Source organism: Sarcophilus harrisii, chromosome 2 (assembly GCF_902635505.1).
Source record: "Sarcophilus harrisii chromosome 2, mSarHar1.11, whole genome shotgun sequence".
Lineage (NCBI taxonomy): Eukaryota > Metazoa > Chordata > Mammalia > Dasyuromorphia > Dasyuridae > Sarcophilus > Sarcophilus harrisii.
In genome coordinates this window covers 662482949-662499110 of record NC_045427.1, presented here as the reverse complement: position 1 = coordinate 662499110, position 16162 = coordinate 662482949, and the positions used below count along the sequence as shown (strand labels likewise).

General features: G+C 38.8%; 3 protein-coding genes across 3 annotated transcripts in view; all 3 read right to left on the bottom strand.

Moving 5' to 3' along the window:
* The window catches only part of LOC111718933 (zinc finger protein 300-like), a 177555-nt gene that overhangs the window by 1420 nt on the left and 159973 nt on the right, over positions 1-16162 (bottom strand). The window lies entirely within an intron of this gene.
* Positions 28-15927, bottom strand: LOC111718748 (zinc finger protein 420; the record flags this gene model as incomplete). The annotated part of the gene is made up of 7 exons (XM_031949412.1): positions 28-1153; positions 1322-1950; positions 2032-3177; positions 6371-6466; positions 7491-7617; positions 8730-8898; positions 15860-15927. Coding segments are annotated over 7 exons (2802 nt in total), but the record flags the coding sequence as incomplete, so codon positions are not given.
* The window catches only part of LOC111718848 (zinc finger protein 883-like), a 117348-nt gene continuing 117113 nt past the window's right edge, over positions 15928-16162 (bottom strand). The window contains exon 8 of the mRNA XM_031949411.1: positions 15928-16086. Within this exon, the coding sequence (XP_031805271.1) occupies positions 15928-16086 (159 nt within the window). The remainder of the gene's footprint in view (positions 16087-16162) is intronic.

Genomic DNA, 16162 nt, shown 5'->3' with positions numbered 1-16162 from the left:
GGGGAAATGAGAAAGAAAACCAAATGCAAGCAAACTACAAAAAAAAAAAAAAAAAAAAAAGGTGAAATACTAGGTTATGATGCTTTCTCTATCCCCACAGCCCTCTTTCCACTATGGAAAAGGCAGCTAAGAAAGTTTATTATACATTCTTGCGAGAAAAAAACCCATGGTTGCCGACTCCAAAGCCAGTACCACTGACATTGAACAATTCAATGCAGAAAAGCCCAAAGCTCTACAAGTCATGAGAAGAAAGACCTTCTCATATAAGGAATCTGGTTGACTTCTGTAGGCTGTTCTGTCCCAGTGTTCTCTACCAAATTCATTTTTCTCCTTATTTTAACGCCTTTACATTTCTTCACAAATCTGGCAAAAAGCAATTAGATTTTTCTACAAAACCCTTTCCATATGAATTACTTACATAAAATTAGCCTCCAATGAGGATTTTCTGATGTCCATAAAGACTTCTCTGGAAACTTAAAAGTTTCCACATTAGTTACATTCATTAAGGATTTTCCAAAGTGCAGATTCTCTTATGGAGAATAAGACAGTCCTTTCATATAAAAGCCTTTCCACAGTGGTTATATTCCTAAGGTTTCTCCCCAGTGTGGATTCTCTCATGTATAATAAGATTTTTCTTGCGGCTAAAACCCTTTCCACACTGGATACATTCATAAGGTTTCTCTCCAGTGTGGATTCTCTGATGTTCAGTAAGCTCTCCCTTCCTTCTAAAAGCCTTTCCACACTGGTTACATTCATAAGGTTTCTCTCCAGTGTGGATTCTCTGATGTACAGTAAGCTCTCCTTTGCCTCTAAAACCCTTTCCACACTGGATACATTCATAAGGTTTCTCTCCAGTGTGGATTCTCTGATGTTCAGTAACCTCTCCCTTCCTTCTAAAAGCCTTTCCACACTGGTTACATTCATAAGGTTTCTCTCCAGTGTGGATTCTCTGATGTTCAGTAAGATATCGCTTCGTTCTAAAAGCCTTTCCACACTGATTACATTCATATGGTTTCTCTCCAGTGTGGATTCTCTGATGTACAGTAAGAGTTCCCTTGTCTCTAAAAGCCTTTCCACACTGATTACATTCATAAGGTTTCTCTCCAGTGTGGATTCTCTGATGTATATTAAGATTTGCCTTGCTGCCAAAACCCTTTCCACACTGAATACATTCATAAGGTTTCTCTGCAGTGTGGGTTCTCTCATGTATAATAAAATCTCCCTCGCTTCTAGAACCCTTTCCAGATTGGTTACAATCATGAGATTTCTCCCCAGTGTGGATTCTCTGATGTACAATAAGAGCTCCCTTTTGTGTAAAAGCCTTCTCACACTGGTTACATTCATAAGGTTTCTCTCCAGTGTGGATTCTGTCATGTATAATAAGATATCCTTTGCTGCTAAAAGCCTTTCCACACTGGATACATTCATAAGGTTTCTCTCCGGTGTGGATTCTCTGATGTATATTAAGATTTCCCTTGCTGCCAAAACCCTTTCCACACTGGATACATTCATAAGGTTTCTCTGCAGTGTGGGTTTTCTCATGTATAATAAAATCTCCCTCGTTTCTAGAACCCTTTCCAGATTGGTTACAATCATGAGATTTCTCCCCAGTGTGGATTCTTTGATGTACAGTAAGAGCTCCCTTTTGTGTAAAAGCCTTCTCACACTGGTCACATTCATAAGGTTTCTCTCCAGTGTGGATTCTGTCATGTATAATAAGATATCCCTTGCTGCTAAAAGCCTTTCCACACTGGATGCATTTATAAGGTTTCTCTCCAGTGTGGATTCTCTCATGTCTAATAAGTTCACTCTTGGTTTTAAAAGCCTTTCCACATTGATTACAATCATGAGATTTCTCTCCAGTGTGTATTCTCTGATGTTCAGTAAGATTTCCCTTACTTCTAAAAGCCTTTCCACAGTGGTTACATTCATAAGGTTTCTCTCCATTATGGATTCTCTGATGTTCAATAACATTACTCTTGTTTCTAAAAGCCTTTCCACACTGGTTACATTCATAAGGTTTCTCTCCAGTGTGAATTCTCTGATGTTCAGTAAGATGTGCCTTCCTTGTAAAAGCCTTTCCACAGGATTTACATTCATAAGGTTTCTCTCCAGTGTGGATTCTCTGATGCACAATAAGATGTGCCTTCCTTGTAAAAGCCTTTCCACAGTATTTACATTCATAAGGTTTCTCTCCAGTGTGGATTCTCTGATGCGCAATAAGATGTGACTTGCTTCTAAAAGCCTTTGCACAGTGGTTACATTCATAAGGTTTCTCTCCATTGTGGATTCTCTGATGCGCAATAAGATGTGCCTTGCTTCTAACAGCTTTTCCACAGTGCTTACAATCATGAGATTTCTCTCCAGTGTGTATTCTCTGATGTTCAGGAAGATGTGCCTTGCTTCTAAAAGCTTTTCCACAGTGTTTACATTCATAAGGTTTCTCCCCAGTATGGATTCTCTGATGTTCAATAAGATTTCTCTTGCTTACAAAAGCCTTTCCACAGTGTTTACATTCATAACGTTTCTCTCCAGTGTGGGTTCTCTGATGTACAATATGATCCCTCTTGCTGCTAAAAGCTTTTCCACATTGGTTACATTCATAAGATTTTTCTCCAGTATGGGTTCTCTCATGTCTAATAAGAGGTCCCTTGCTGCTAAAAGCCTTTCCACAGTGGTTACATTCATAAGGTTTCTCTCCAGTGTGGATTCTCTGATGTACAATATGATCCCTCTTGCTGTTAAAAGCCTTTCCACACTGGTTACATTCATAAGGTTTCTCTCCAGTGTGTATTCTCTGATGTTCAGTAAGATTTCCCTTGGTTGTAAAAGCCTTTCCACATTGGTGACATTCGTAAGGTTTCTCTCCAGTGTGGATTCTCTGATGTAAAGTAAGATTTCCCTTGGTTGTAAAAGCCTTTCCACAGTGGTTACAATCATAAGGTTTGTCTCCTGTGTGGATTCTCTCATGTATAATAAGAAATGCCTTTTTTCTAAAAGTCTTTCCACACTGGTTACATTCATAACATTTCTTTTCAGTTTGACTTTTCTCTTGTGTAACACAGATTTCTCTCCAAGTGAAGTGACATGGACGTATAGATGGTGGCCCGTGAGGTTCTCCCACAGAAAGGCTTATCTCCTCTATAGTGTCATTCCTTTCAATGCTGATCTCTTGGTCTGAAAAAAACAACCAACAACAGTCAAATAGACACTATACACACGTATATATTAATATCCACTTCCCTCCATCAAATGAACATAAATTAAGTTATTTTTTATTGGTAAATTCAAAAGAGAAAAATCTTGTTTCTTTTCTTTTTACTAAAATTTACTTTCAGATTATATGCATAGATCATTTCCTACATTCACCCTTGCAATCCCTTGTGTTCCAAATGTTTTTCTCCCTTCCTTCCCCCACCCCCTCCTCTATATAGCAATAATTCAATGTATGTTAAACATGTACCATTCTTCTATATATACTTCCACAATTTTTATGCTGCACAAGAAAAATCAGATCAAAAAGGGAAAAAAATGAGAAACAAAACCAAATGCAAGCAAACAACAAAAAAAAAAATAGGTGAAATACTATGTTATAATGCTTTCACAATCCCCATAGTTCTCCATTACAGAAAAGGATGCTACAATCATTTTTGCCCATGTAGAAGGCCTTTCCCCTTCTTTATAATGTTTGGGATAAAGGTTCAGTAGAGACACTGCTGGATCAAAGGGTAGGAACAGTGTGATAGCACTTTAGGCATAGTTCCATATTGTTCTCCAGAATGACTGGATCAATTCACAGCTCCACCAACAATGTATTAGTGTCACAGTTTTTCCCCATTCCCTTCAACATCATTCAACATCATTATCTTTCCCTGTCATCTAAGCCAATCTGTAATATCTGGTACCTCAGAGGTGTCTTAATTTACATTTCTGTGACTAATAGTGATTTAGAGTATTTTTTCATATGACTAGAAATGATTTTTATTTTTTCATCTGAAAATTATCTGTTCAAATCCTTTGACCATTTATCAATTGGAGAATGGCTTGCATCCTTATAAATTTGAGACAGTTCCAAGAGAAAAGTCTTCAAGCAAGAAGCGGAATCAATCACTTAAAAACCCCAGTTGCTCGCATCCCGAAAATGATTTAATTTCTTATGCCTTTCAAACACAAATACACTAGATTCTCACAGTCAACCTGGGACCACACAGAAAGAACCTTTGTTCTCACTACTTGTACACCTGAGGTCACCAGCTCAGAGGGTTTGAGTGACTGTGCCTGGAATTCACACCCTATGAATGACCAGCCTCTGCCTCTGATGCTTTACTTCTTGGAGATAATCATGGCTCATTTATTTTCAGAAATTTATCATCACACTCCCCCCTCCACATTCTTTTAACAAACCCAATTTTTTAAAAATGCAAGAAATCATCTACGTCTGAAAATATATGTCTCATCCTCAAAACAGAGTTAATCACCCTGTGGCATTGAAGGACAGAGTTTGCTATTCCACTCTTCCCCTTTAGAAATTCAAAACATCCTTGAAGGACTGAGACAACGATCCAAGGGATTTGATCCAAAAAATATGCCAGTGCTGTATTAAGTGGTAACTTCTCCCTTAGACAACAAGTATGTGCACATATGCAACTTAACTCTTTCTCAGTGATTTCAAATGACCATGATCAGGAACATGCAGCTTTTGGGCTTCATGGGGTGCTTCCATCAAACCCTGACGGCTTCTAAGTGCAACAGGGTCTTCCTGATTCTCACTTTGACAAAAAATTGTTTCCAGAATTCCAGCAAAGTTGGACCTTAATGAACAAAGGGCCAGGGGCTTGCAAAGGTCCTCAGTGTCTCTCTCCCTGCACCAGAGCAGTTCCCTCATTGCTGGGTTCCCTAGTGATCACATCTCCTCAAACCTGTAATTACCAGATAAAGATTGTACCCGGTTCTGCAGTCTGGCCCCAGTGCTCGCAGCCTACTTGAAAACCAGTCACCAGGAATGCCCAATAGAGGCCATCCTGAAATCCCCATGGGAGACCACAACGCTTCCACAAAAAAGCCCTAAAGAGCCACTCATTGACATGCTGAGGTGGTCTTTTAATTAAAACTTATGCTTTGTTTACGTTTCTCTTCTTCCATGTGGCTGTCTCTCAAAGGATTTAGTTGGCAATGTGGGTTAAATGTCCAGTGGTGTCAGTGAGATAAGCTACTTTACCAGTGGTAAAACAAAACAAAACAAATAAAAAACTGAAGACATTCTATCCTTTCAAATGATCTTTTTCTGAATTAAACATTATTAAATAAACATGAAAACAACATAATGTAATATCTGAAATTGGCGTTTCAGTACCTTTGCTATTATTACTGTAATACTTGTCATGAGCCAATATAAATATAGCTCATTTTAATAGTAATTGGCAAGTAATTTCCACTGGTTACATTTAAAGAAATCACATTGCACCTCTAAAGGGGGCTTGTTCACCTCTCCTTCCATTGTGCACCTCAAACATGTTTTCATCACATCTGTTTCAGAATCAGAATAGAGCTGAGGGTACATGGAGAAAAGTACGAACAGGACCTTCAATCAGCAAGACCTGAGTGTTCATCCCACCTCAGCAACTTGCTAGTCAACTTACAAGACCTCTGTCTGCCTCAGTGACTTCATCTGTAAGAAGGGCACAATAATGGCACCCGAGTCCTAGGGTTCTCAGGAGGACAAAATGAGACAATACTGACACACACTGCATGTCACAACAGGTGCTGTATAAATGCTAGGTATGGTATTTCATGCTGACCATCATCTCCCCAATTTTACTCTCCTTCTTAAACCATCATTACCTTAATTACTTAGTGATTTAGGGAGGCACTAAAATGATCCACTTTATCTACCCCACAGAGGGTTTCTACAGACTCACTGGTATACTGCCTGCCCCAGCTGTCTGTGACCTCCACGAGAGCAGGAGGAGTCCCTTGTCTCTAATATGTTCCTGGGGCACAGCTCAGGGCCCGGCTGATAGCAGGCACTTAAAAGTTTGCTGGCTTAGAGAAGTTCTAAGAACTGTATCATCTGGGACAACCTGATCCCCTTTTGGCACTTTCAGGAGAATTCCATTGCCCCAAAGTGCAAACAACGACTTCTTATAGGTTCCCAGATGATCACTGGAAGGGACCTACGTGATCCTAACCCACTCATTTTATAATTGGGAAACTGAGAGTCACTAACTGGACCCAGAGAATCTGAGAAAGAGACCTTCCTAAAAAGTATCTGAAAAAGAATTCCAAGGCTGGTCTTTCTCCCCCAAACCTGCATTTTCTTCGGGGTAACTCCCAGAAGTACTGCTCATATCCCTGCTGTCACCTCACTCACCTGGAGAGCGGCTCCTCAGGCTTTCTTGGTCCAGCATCCAGGGTACTTGTCTTTGCTTAAAATACGAGATCACATCTTCTCTGGGAACTGGAAGCCCTGGGCATGGAAATCAGGAGGGAAGAAGAGAGAAGTTTAAAATTAAGTTTTCTTTAGGGAATGGGGAAAGGACCCAGAGTGGCTCCATTGAGATTCAGCTCATTATATTGAAATAGGGGTTTGTGGTACCCACAAGTGCTTGTAAATGCAAGACATCTATGATAAGGTTTGTCCCATCATCCTGTTATACACCTTTTTTTGGAGAAACAGTCAAATGTTCTTTCTCCCTCCCCCTCCTGTTGTCCTATTAGGTTCCATTCTGGCCGACACCTGCATAAAAAGTGTTATTGGGCCTGAAGTAAAATTATGCCATACATGTTTCTATCAGTTCTTTTATCTAAATGCAAATCACATCTTTCTTCACTTGTGCTTTTTCATTAATTTGGGTATTTAGAATATTCAACGTATTTTGTTTCCTGCAAGTTTTTTCTTAAACAAAATTTTTGTTAATTGTTTATATTGTAAAAAAAGTATAAGGCACAGCACCCAGCAAACAACATCTAGAAAGAAATTCTGATTCCCTTCCTTTCCTTTCCCACCACGGGTGCTAGAATATGAGGGCAATAAGAAGGAAATCAAGGACAAGTATCCTGTACTAGCAACAACCATGGGCTTTGGGCTACAGAGTGATTTTTGCTAAAAAAGAAGAGTATCCCCAATCCTGGCCCCGAGCCAAAAATGGACAGGTTTTCAGCTATAACTATGGGAAGAATTTTCAGAGCTCTGGTCGACCAGTCTGTGTCCAGGTAGAGGTCAGCCAAAATAAGCTCAGAGTAGTTCCTTGGGTGAGATGCTTCCACACTGGTTTCATCTCTGACTTGGAGCTACCTAGAAGTGGTAAGAGCTTTAGGAGCAACCAAGGACACCTTCAGTTTTCTATCATACAAGGAAAAGACACACAGGAGGACACAGCAGAACAGAACTTTTCCCTTCCTGCCTGATACACCCCAAACCCTGCACCCCAGGAAATGAAGATACGCCCTTTGATTGCAGATTCAGAGTTACCCCCAGGAAATGTCCTTACCCAGGGACAGCAGGTTCCGGGCATTCTCCAACATGACTTCCTTGTACAACTCCCTCTGAGGAGGGTCCAAGAGGCCCCATTCCTCCTGGGTGAAGTCCACAGCCACATCCCTGAATGTCACCGAGTCCTAAAGCACCAAAGTCAGGAGATGAATTCTGAGGTGACTTTCAGCTCTATAAGAATCCAACCAACCCTCTCCAGTTTACAAGAGGAAACTCAAGCACAGAAGGGATTGTCTCAAAGCTGAGGCCATTTCTGAGGGTCAGAGTCGACTCCTGAAAACACGAGCGTTAAGAGTCTTACTGCGTTTTCAGAAAAATATTTTACAGAAGCAGTTGGAAGAAAGCTGAGAAATGTGTTATTATTGAATGCATTTCCTTGTGGAATTAGGAAGAGTTTATGTTTTATCTGTGAGAGAGCAAGAGGGTGACGGGAAGTTTCTTCCTTAGAAGAAGTGATTAAAGTGGTGGCTGACTTTCCCCCTCTGCCCTCTGCCTCCAATTTATCTCATTCCCAGCCCAGGCTCTCCTCCTTTGGGACTTTTCTGACTGGGCTCTCCACAAGTCCCTGAATCAAGAGGCTCCTTCCCAGGCAGACCTCTTTCCATGTTTCTTGGACCTTGAGATTTGTTCTGATCATTGTCAAGATGCAGGAATAGAATACTGAAATTCTGGCGTGGTAACTCTTCCCAAAGAAAGAGAAGAGGGAATAGACAAGAAATAAAAATATACCAAAGTGACGGAGAGCCCAGAGGAAATGAAATAAACAATTAACAATCAAAAAATCTGTCCTGGATAAAGGAAAATACACACCAGGGACATAGAAAAGCAAAGGATGGGAGCTCTCAGGGAAGGACACTGGTTAAAAATAATGGAAACTCTCATGAAGGAAATGGCCAAAGAGAAATGGTCACTTCTAGATAAGAAAATGAAAATTCCATGGAAGGAATCCCCAGCTCACCCACAGTGATCCCAAAAACAAACCCAGGATCCAAAAACCAAACCCATGTTTACAAACTACCAGGCTGCTAGTAGTCACCTTTAATACAAAATCCTACCAGCCTTGAGAAGAAAGAACTTCTCATACAAGGGATCTACCTGACTTCTGTAGGCTGATCTCTCCCAGTGTTCTCTACCAAATTCATTTTCATGCTTATTTTAATGCCTTTACATTTCTTCACAAATCTGGCAAGAACCAATCAGATTTTGCTACAAAACCCTTTTCATATATATTACTTACATAAGATTTCCGTCCAGTGTGGATTTCCTGATGTCCATAAAGACTTCTCTTGCATCTAAAAGCCTTTCCACACTGGTTACATTCATAAGGTGTCTTATCAGTTTGACTTTTCTCTTGCGTAACACAGATTTCTCTCAAAGTAAAGTCAAAGGGACTTATGGATGGTGGCCTGTGAGGTTCAACCATAGAAAGGTTTTTCTCCTTAGTAGTGTCCTTCATTTCAATGCTTATCTCTTGCTCTGAAAAAACAACCAACAACAAACAGTAAAATAGACACTATACACACACATATATTAATATCCTCTTCCCTCCTTAAAATGAACATAAGTTAAGTCATTTTGTATTTGCAAAGCCAAAAGAGAAAAATCTTTTGTTTCTTTTTTTTTTTTACTAAAACTTTATTTTCAAAATATATGCATAGATCATTTTCCACATTCACTGTTGCAATACCTTGTGTTCCAATTTTTTTACTCCCTTCTTTCCGCGACCCCCTCCTCTATATAGCAAGTAATCCAATGTATGTTAAAATATATACCATTCTTCTCATACTTCCACAATTTTTATGCTGCACAAGAAAAATCAGATCAAAATGGGAAAATAATGAGAAACAAAACCAAATGCAAGCATTTGGTGAACTTAGGTGAAGTACTAGGTTGTGATGCTTACTCAATCCCCATAGTCCTCTCTTCATTACAGAAAAGGTGGCTACAAACATTTTTGCCCATGTGGAAGGCCTTTATCATCTCTTTGGGATACAGGTTCAGTAGACACTGCTGGATCAAAGGGTATACACAGTGTGATAGCCCCTCAGGCATAGTTCCATATTGTTCTCTAGAATGACTGGATCAATTCCCAACTCCACCAACAATGTATTAGTGTCCCAGTTTTTCCCCATTCCCTTCAACATACATCTTGCCCTGTCATCTTAGCCAATCTGAAATATCTGGTATCTCAGCCTTGTTATAATTTACAATTATCTGACCAACAGTGTTTTAGAGAATTTTTTCATAGGACTAGAAATGATTTTTGTTTTTTCATCCAAAAATTTTCTGTTTAAATCCTTTGACCATTTATCATTTGAAGAATGGTTTGCATTCTTATAAATTTAAGGCAGTTCCAAGAGAAAAGTCTTCAATGGACAGAATCAATCTCTTAAAAATCCCAAAAACTCACATCCCAAGAATGATTTAATTTCTAATGACCTTCAGGTACAAATACATTGGATTCTCATAGTCAACCTGGGACCACACAGAAAGAACCTTTGTTCTCACTACTTGTACAGCTGAGGCCACCAGCTCAGAGGATTGAGTGAATTGACCCAAATCCCAGCAGCTGGGCCTGAAATTCACACCCTATGAATGACCAGGCTATTCCTACAGTATTTGACAACTTCTAAATTTTTCCTTTTCTCTCTCAGTGTCTGATCTCTGACATAATCCCATTCAATTTTTTTTTTTTCTGATACATTATTTGAATACTAAGGGTGTTGGTTTTTTCTGGAGGATTTTCCTATTTTATCTGAGGCATATGTGATTTCGTTCTGATGCTTCTCTTCTTTGAGATAATCATGGCTCATTTATTTTTAGATATTTATCATCACATACCCCTCTTCTTTCATTCTTTTAACAAACCCAATTAAAAAAAAAAAAAAAGCAGGAAATCAGCCACATCTGAAAATATATGTCTCATCCTGAAAACAGCGTTAATCATTCTAAGGCATGGAAGGAAAGAGCATGCTATTGCAAACTTCCCCTTCAGAATTTCAAAACATCTTTGAAGGACTGAGACAATGATCCAAGGGATTTGATCCATACCTCTGCCAGTGCTGTATTAAATGGTAAATTCTCCCTTGGACAACAAGTATGTGCATATATGCAGCTTAACAAACCTTTCTCGATTTCAAATGACCATGATCAGGAACACGCAGCTTTTGGGCTTCTTGGGATGCTTCCATCAAAGCCTGATGACTTCCAAGTGCAACAGGGTCTTCCAGATTCTCACTTTGACAAAAAATTGTTTCCAGAATTATAGGAAAGTTGGACATTCATGAAGAAAGGGTGACGGGACTGCAAAGGCCCTCAGTGTCTCTCTCCCTGCACTAGAGCAGTTCCCTCATTGCTGGGTTACCTAGTGATCACATTTCCTCAAACCTGTAATCACCCGATCATGATAGTTCCAGGTTCTGCACTCTGGCCCCAGTGCTGGCAGCCTAGCAGGGTCCATCCTGAAATCACCATGGGAGACCACAACCACAATTGGTCCAATACACAAAACTAATAGTTGGTTTTATAAAAAAACTAACAAAACAAATAAATCTTTGCCCACATTTGATGATGAGAAAAAGAAAAGAAAATAAAGCCCAAATCACCAACATCAAAAGTGAAAGGGGTGAATATACCACCAAGGAAAAAGAAATTAAAGCAAATATTAGGAGCTTTTTTTCCCAACACTATGGCAACAAGTCTGACAATCTAACTGAAATGGAAGAATGTTTACAAAAAATACAAATTTCCTAGGTTAACAGAAGAGGAAATACAATATTTAAATAGCTCCATTTCAGAAAACGAAATTGAACAAGTCATTACTGAAGCCCCTAAGAAAAAATCTCCAGCACCAGTTGGATCCACCAGTGAATTCTCCCAAACATTTAAAGAACAATTACTTCCAATACTACGTCAACTATTTGGAAAAAATAGGTGAAGGAGTACTGCCACATTTCCTGTACGACCCAGTTATGGCACTGCTACGTAAAACACGAAGGGCTAAAACAGAGAAAAAAAATTACAGACCAATATCCCTGTTGAATACTGATGCACAAATGCTAAATAACATATTAGCAAAGAGATTACAGCAACTTATGAGCAGGATAGTACACTACAACCAAGGGGATTTATACCAGTAATGCAGGGCTGGTTTGGTATCAGGAAAACTTAACTACAGCCGATCACATCAATAACAAAACCAACCAAAATCATATTACAATCCCAATACAAGCAGGAAAAGCTTTTGACAAAATACAGTACCCATTCTTATAAAGAAACACTAGAGGGCATAGGGATAAAGGGAACTTTCCTGAAAACAATAAGCAATGCTTCGTTAAAACCTATAGAAACATTATGGACAGAAGCTGGATGCATTCCCAGTAAAATCAGGGGTTAAATTATCACCACTATTATTCAACACTGTTCTAGAAATATCAGCTTCATTGATAAGAAAAGAAAAAGAAACAAAAGGAATTAGAATAGGCAATGAGGAAATAAAACTACTCTTTGGAGATGATATGATGAGATATTTTGAGAATCCTTGAAAACCATCAAAATATCTACTGAAAACAATCGCAGCTTTAGCAAAATTGCAGTATATAAAATGAAATCACACAAATCATCAGCATTGCTCTATATAACTGATAAAGCCCATAAGTAAGAGATACAAAGAGAAATTCCATTGAAAATGTCTATAGACAAAATAATTAGGGATCAAGCTGCCAAGGCAAACGCAAATACCATATGAACACAATTACAAAACACTTCTCACGCAAAGAAAATCAGATCTAAACAAAAATATTAATTGTTCATGGCTAGGTTGAGCTCATATAGATCACAATTCTTCCTAAATTAGTCTATTTGTTTAATGCCCTAACAATCAAACTGAAAAAACATTATTTTATAGAACTAGAAAAAAACCAACAAAAGGTCAACAATATCAAGGGATTAACAACAACAACAAAATACAAAGGATGGTGGCTTAGCAGTACCTACCCTAGAACTATGTTACAAAGCCGCAGTAATCAAACCATTTGGTACTGGCTAAAAAATAGCATGGGCCATCAGTGGAATAGATTAGATATATAAGGCACAATAATCAAAGCCTATGGCAATGCAGTATTTGATAAACCCCAAACCTCCAGGTTCTGGAATAAGAATTCTCTGTATCACAGAAATTGCTGGGAAACATGGACAATAACATGTTAGAGACTCAGCACAGACCTACATCTTATACTCTATTCCAAAATAAAGGCAATAGGAACATCTTCTGGGCATAAAGGATGATACCAATTAGGAGAATAAAGAATAATTTATCTATCAAATCTTTGCAGAAGGGAGGAATTTATGACCAAGGAAGCACTAAAGAATATTACTAAAGGCAAAATGGACAACTTTGATTTCAATAAATTAAAAGTTATTGCACAAACAAAACCACCAGAAACAAGATTAAGAGGGAAGTAGAAAGCTGGGGAAAAATCTTTATGATCAGTATATCTGTCAAAAGTCTGATTTCTAAAATATATAAAGACCTGTTTCAAATTGATAAGAATACAAATCATTCATTACTTGATACAAGGTCAAAGAATATGAACAGAGAATTTCCAGATGAGCAAATTAAAGCCAATTAGAGGTATAAGAAAAAATGCTCTAAATCACTACTGATAAGAGAAATGCAAATTACACAACTCTGAGGTACCACCTCACACCTCTCAGATTGGCTAAGATCACAGAAAAGATAATGATAAATATTAGAGGGGATGTGGGAAAAGTGGGACACTAATGCGTTGTTGGGGAATTCTGAAATGATCCAACCATTGTGGAGAGTAATTTGGAACTATGCTCAAAGGGCTATCAAACTGTGCATACCCTTGCATCCAGCAGTGTCTCCACAGGGTCTTTATCCCAAAGACATCATCAAAAAGGGACAAGGACCCACATGTGCAAAGATGTTTGCAGCAGCTCTTTCTGTGGTAACACAGAATTGATAAAGGAATGGATGCTCACCAACTGGGGAATGGCTGAACGAGTTCATTGCTCTAAAGAAATGATGAACAAGCTGATTATAGAAAGGCGTAGCATTATTTACTTGAACTGGTGCTGAGTGAAACAAGGGCAACCAGGAATACATGGTGCACAATAACAGCCAGGATGTGCAATGCTCAACCAGAAAAGGATTCGTTCTTTTCAGTAGTTCAATGATCCCATGCAGTCCCAAAAGACACTGTATATATATATAATATATGTGTATATATATGAATGTATGTATGTGTAATTATTATTAAAGCTGCTTACCTTCAAACATATACAGAGACCATATTTCAACATTAACCCTTGCAAAATCCTGTCTTCCAATTTTCCCTCCCCTAGATGGCAAGTTATCCAATACATATTAAACATGGTACAAATATGTTAAATCCACTATATGCATACATATTTATACACTGATCTTGCTGCACAAGAAAAATCAGGAGAAAATAAAAGTAAAATGTAAGAAAATAACAATAAATAGAGTGAAAAGGCTATTTGTGAACCACACTCAATTCTACACTCCTCTCTCTGGGTGTTGATGGCTTTGTTCATCACAACATCATTGGAACAGTCAGAATCATCTCATTATTGGAGACAGCCACTTGCATCAGAATTGATCATCATATATATTGTTGCCTTCTACAATGATCTCCTGGTTCTGCTCATTTCACTTAGCCTCAGTTCATGAAAGACTCTCTAGGCACTCTCAGATTAGAAGGGAAGCAACAAACTGGGAAAACATCTTCACAGTGAAAGGCCTCATTTCCAAAATATATAGAGAATTAACTCTAATGTATAAGAAATCAAGCCATTCTCCAACTGATAAATGGTCAAAGGATATGAACAGACAATTTTCAGATGATGAAATTGAAAGTATTTCCACTCGTATGAAAGAGTGTTCCAAATCACTATTGATCAGAGAAATGCAAATTAAGAAACTCTGAGATACCACTACACACCTGTCAGATTGGCTAAGATGACAGGAAAAAATAATGATGAATGTCGGAGGGGATGTGGGAAAACTGGGACACTGATGCCTTGTTGGTGGAGTTGTGAACGAATCCAACCATTCTGGAGAGCAATCTGGAATTATGCCCCAAAAGTTATCAAATTGTGCATACCCTTTGACCCAGCAGTGCTACTACTGGGCTTGTACCCCAAAGAGATAGTAAAGAAGGGATAGGGACCTTGAATGTGCCAAATGTTTGTGGCAGCCCTGTTTGTAGTGGCCAGAAACTGGAAAATGAATGGATGTCCATGCATTGGAGAATGGTTGGGTAAATTGTGGTATATGAATGTTATGGAATATTATTGTTCTGTAAGAAATGACCAGCAGGATGAAGAGAGGCTTGGAGAGACTTACATGAACTGATGCTGAGTGAAATGAACAGAACCAGGAGATCATTATATACCTCAACAACGATACTGTATGAGGATGTATTCTGATGGAAGGGGATATCTTCGGGAAAGAGAAGATCTAACTCAGTTTCAATTGATCAATGACGGACAGAAGCAGCTACACCCAAAGAAAGAACACTGGGAAATGAATGCAAACTACTTGCATTTCTGTTCTTGTTCCCGGGTTATTTTTACCTTCTGAATCCAATTCTTCCTGTGCAACAAGAGAACTGTTCGGTTCTGCACACATATATTGTATCTAGGATATACTGAGACATATTTAACGTATATAGGACTGCTTGCCATCTAGGAGAGAGGGTAGAAGGAGGGAGGGATAAAATTGGAAACAGAAGTGAGTGTAAGGGACAATGTAAAGAAATTTTTTTCAAAATAAAAAAAACATTAAAAACAAAAAAGACTCTCTAGGCCTCTCTGAAATAATCCTGCTGATCGATTCTTATAGAATAATAATATTCCAAGACATTCATATGTCATAACTTATTCAGCCATTACCCCACTGATGGGCATCCACTCATTTGCCAGTTTCTTGCCAGTACAGAAAAAGCTGCCAGTTTTCCACATGTGGGTCTCTTTCCCTCCTTTAAGATCTCTTTGAATCCCAATAGACTTTGGACAGAAACTGCCATCTGCATGTTGAAAATGAACTGAGGAGATTGAATGCAAATCAACACATGCTATGTTCATTTCTTTTTTGTTTATTTTTGTTTTTTACCTCTCCCTTGGTTTTTCCCTTTTCCTCTGAATTTTCTTTCCCAACATGAGTCATAAAACAATGTGAATCAAAATAAATCATCTCACTACAATTAGAAAAAAAAAAGAATTCCAAGTCTTGTCTTTCTCCCCAAACCCAGCATTTACTTCATAGTAACTCCTAGAAGCCTATTATAACGCTCATATCCCTGCTGTCATTTCACTCACCTGGAGAGCAGCTCCTCAGGCTTTCTTGGTCCAGCATCCAGGGGGCTTGTCTTTGCTTCAATAAGAGATCACGTCTTCTCTGCCAACTGAAAGCGCTGGGCATGGAAATCAGGGAGGGATGAAGGAGAAAGCCTGAATTGAGTTCTCCTTAGGGAATGGAGCAGGATCCAGGGCTGCTCCACCTTGAGATTCACCCTGTTACATTGAAACATATGAGTGATCATCACCTGCAAGAAAACCATATAGGTTTGTCACATCATCCTGCTGTTTTTGGAGAGAGTCAACCGCCTTCCCCAAACTGTG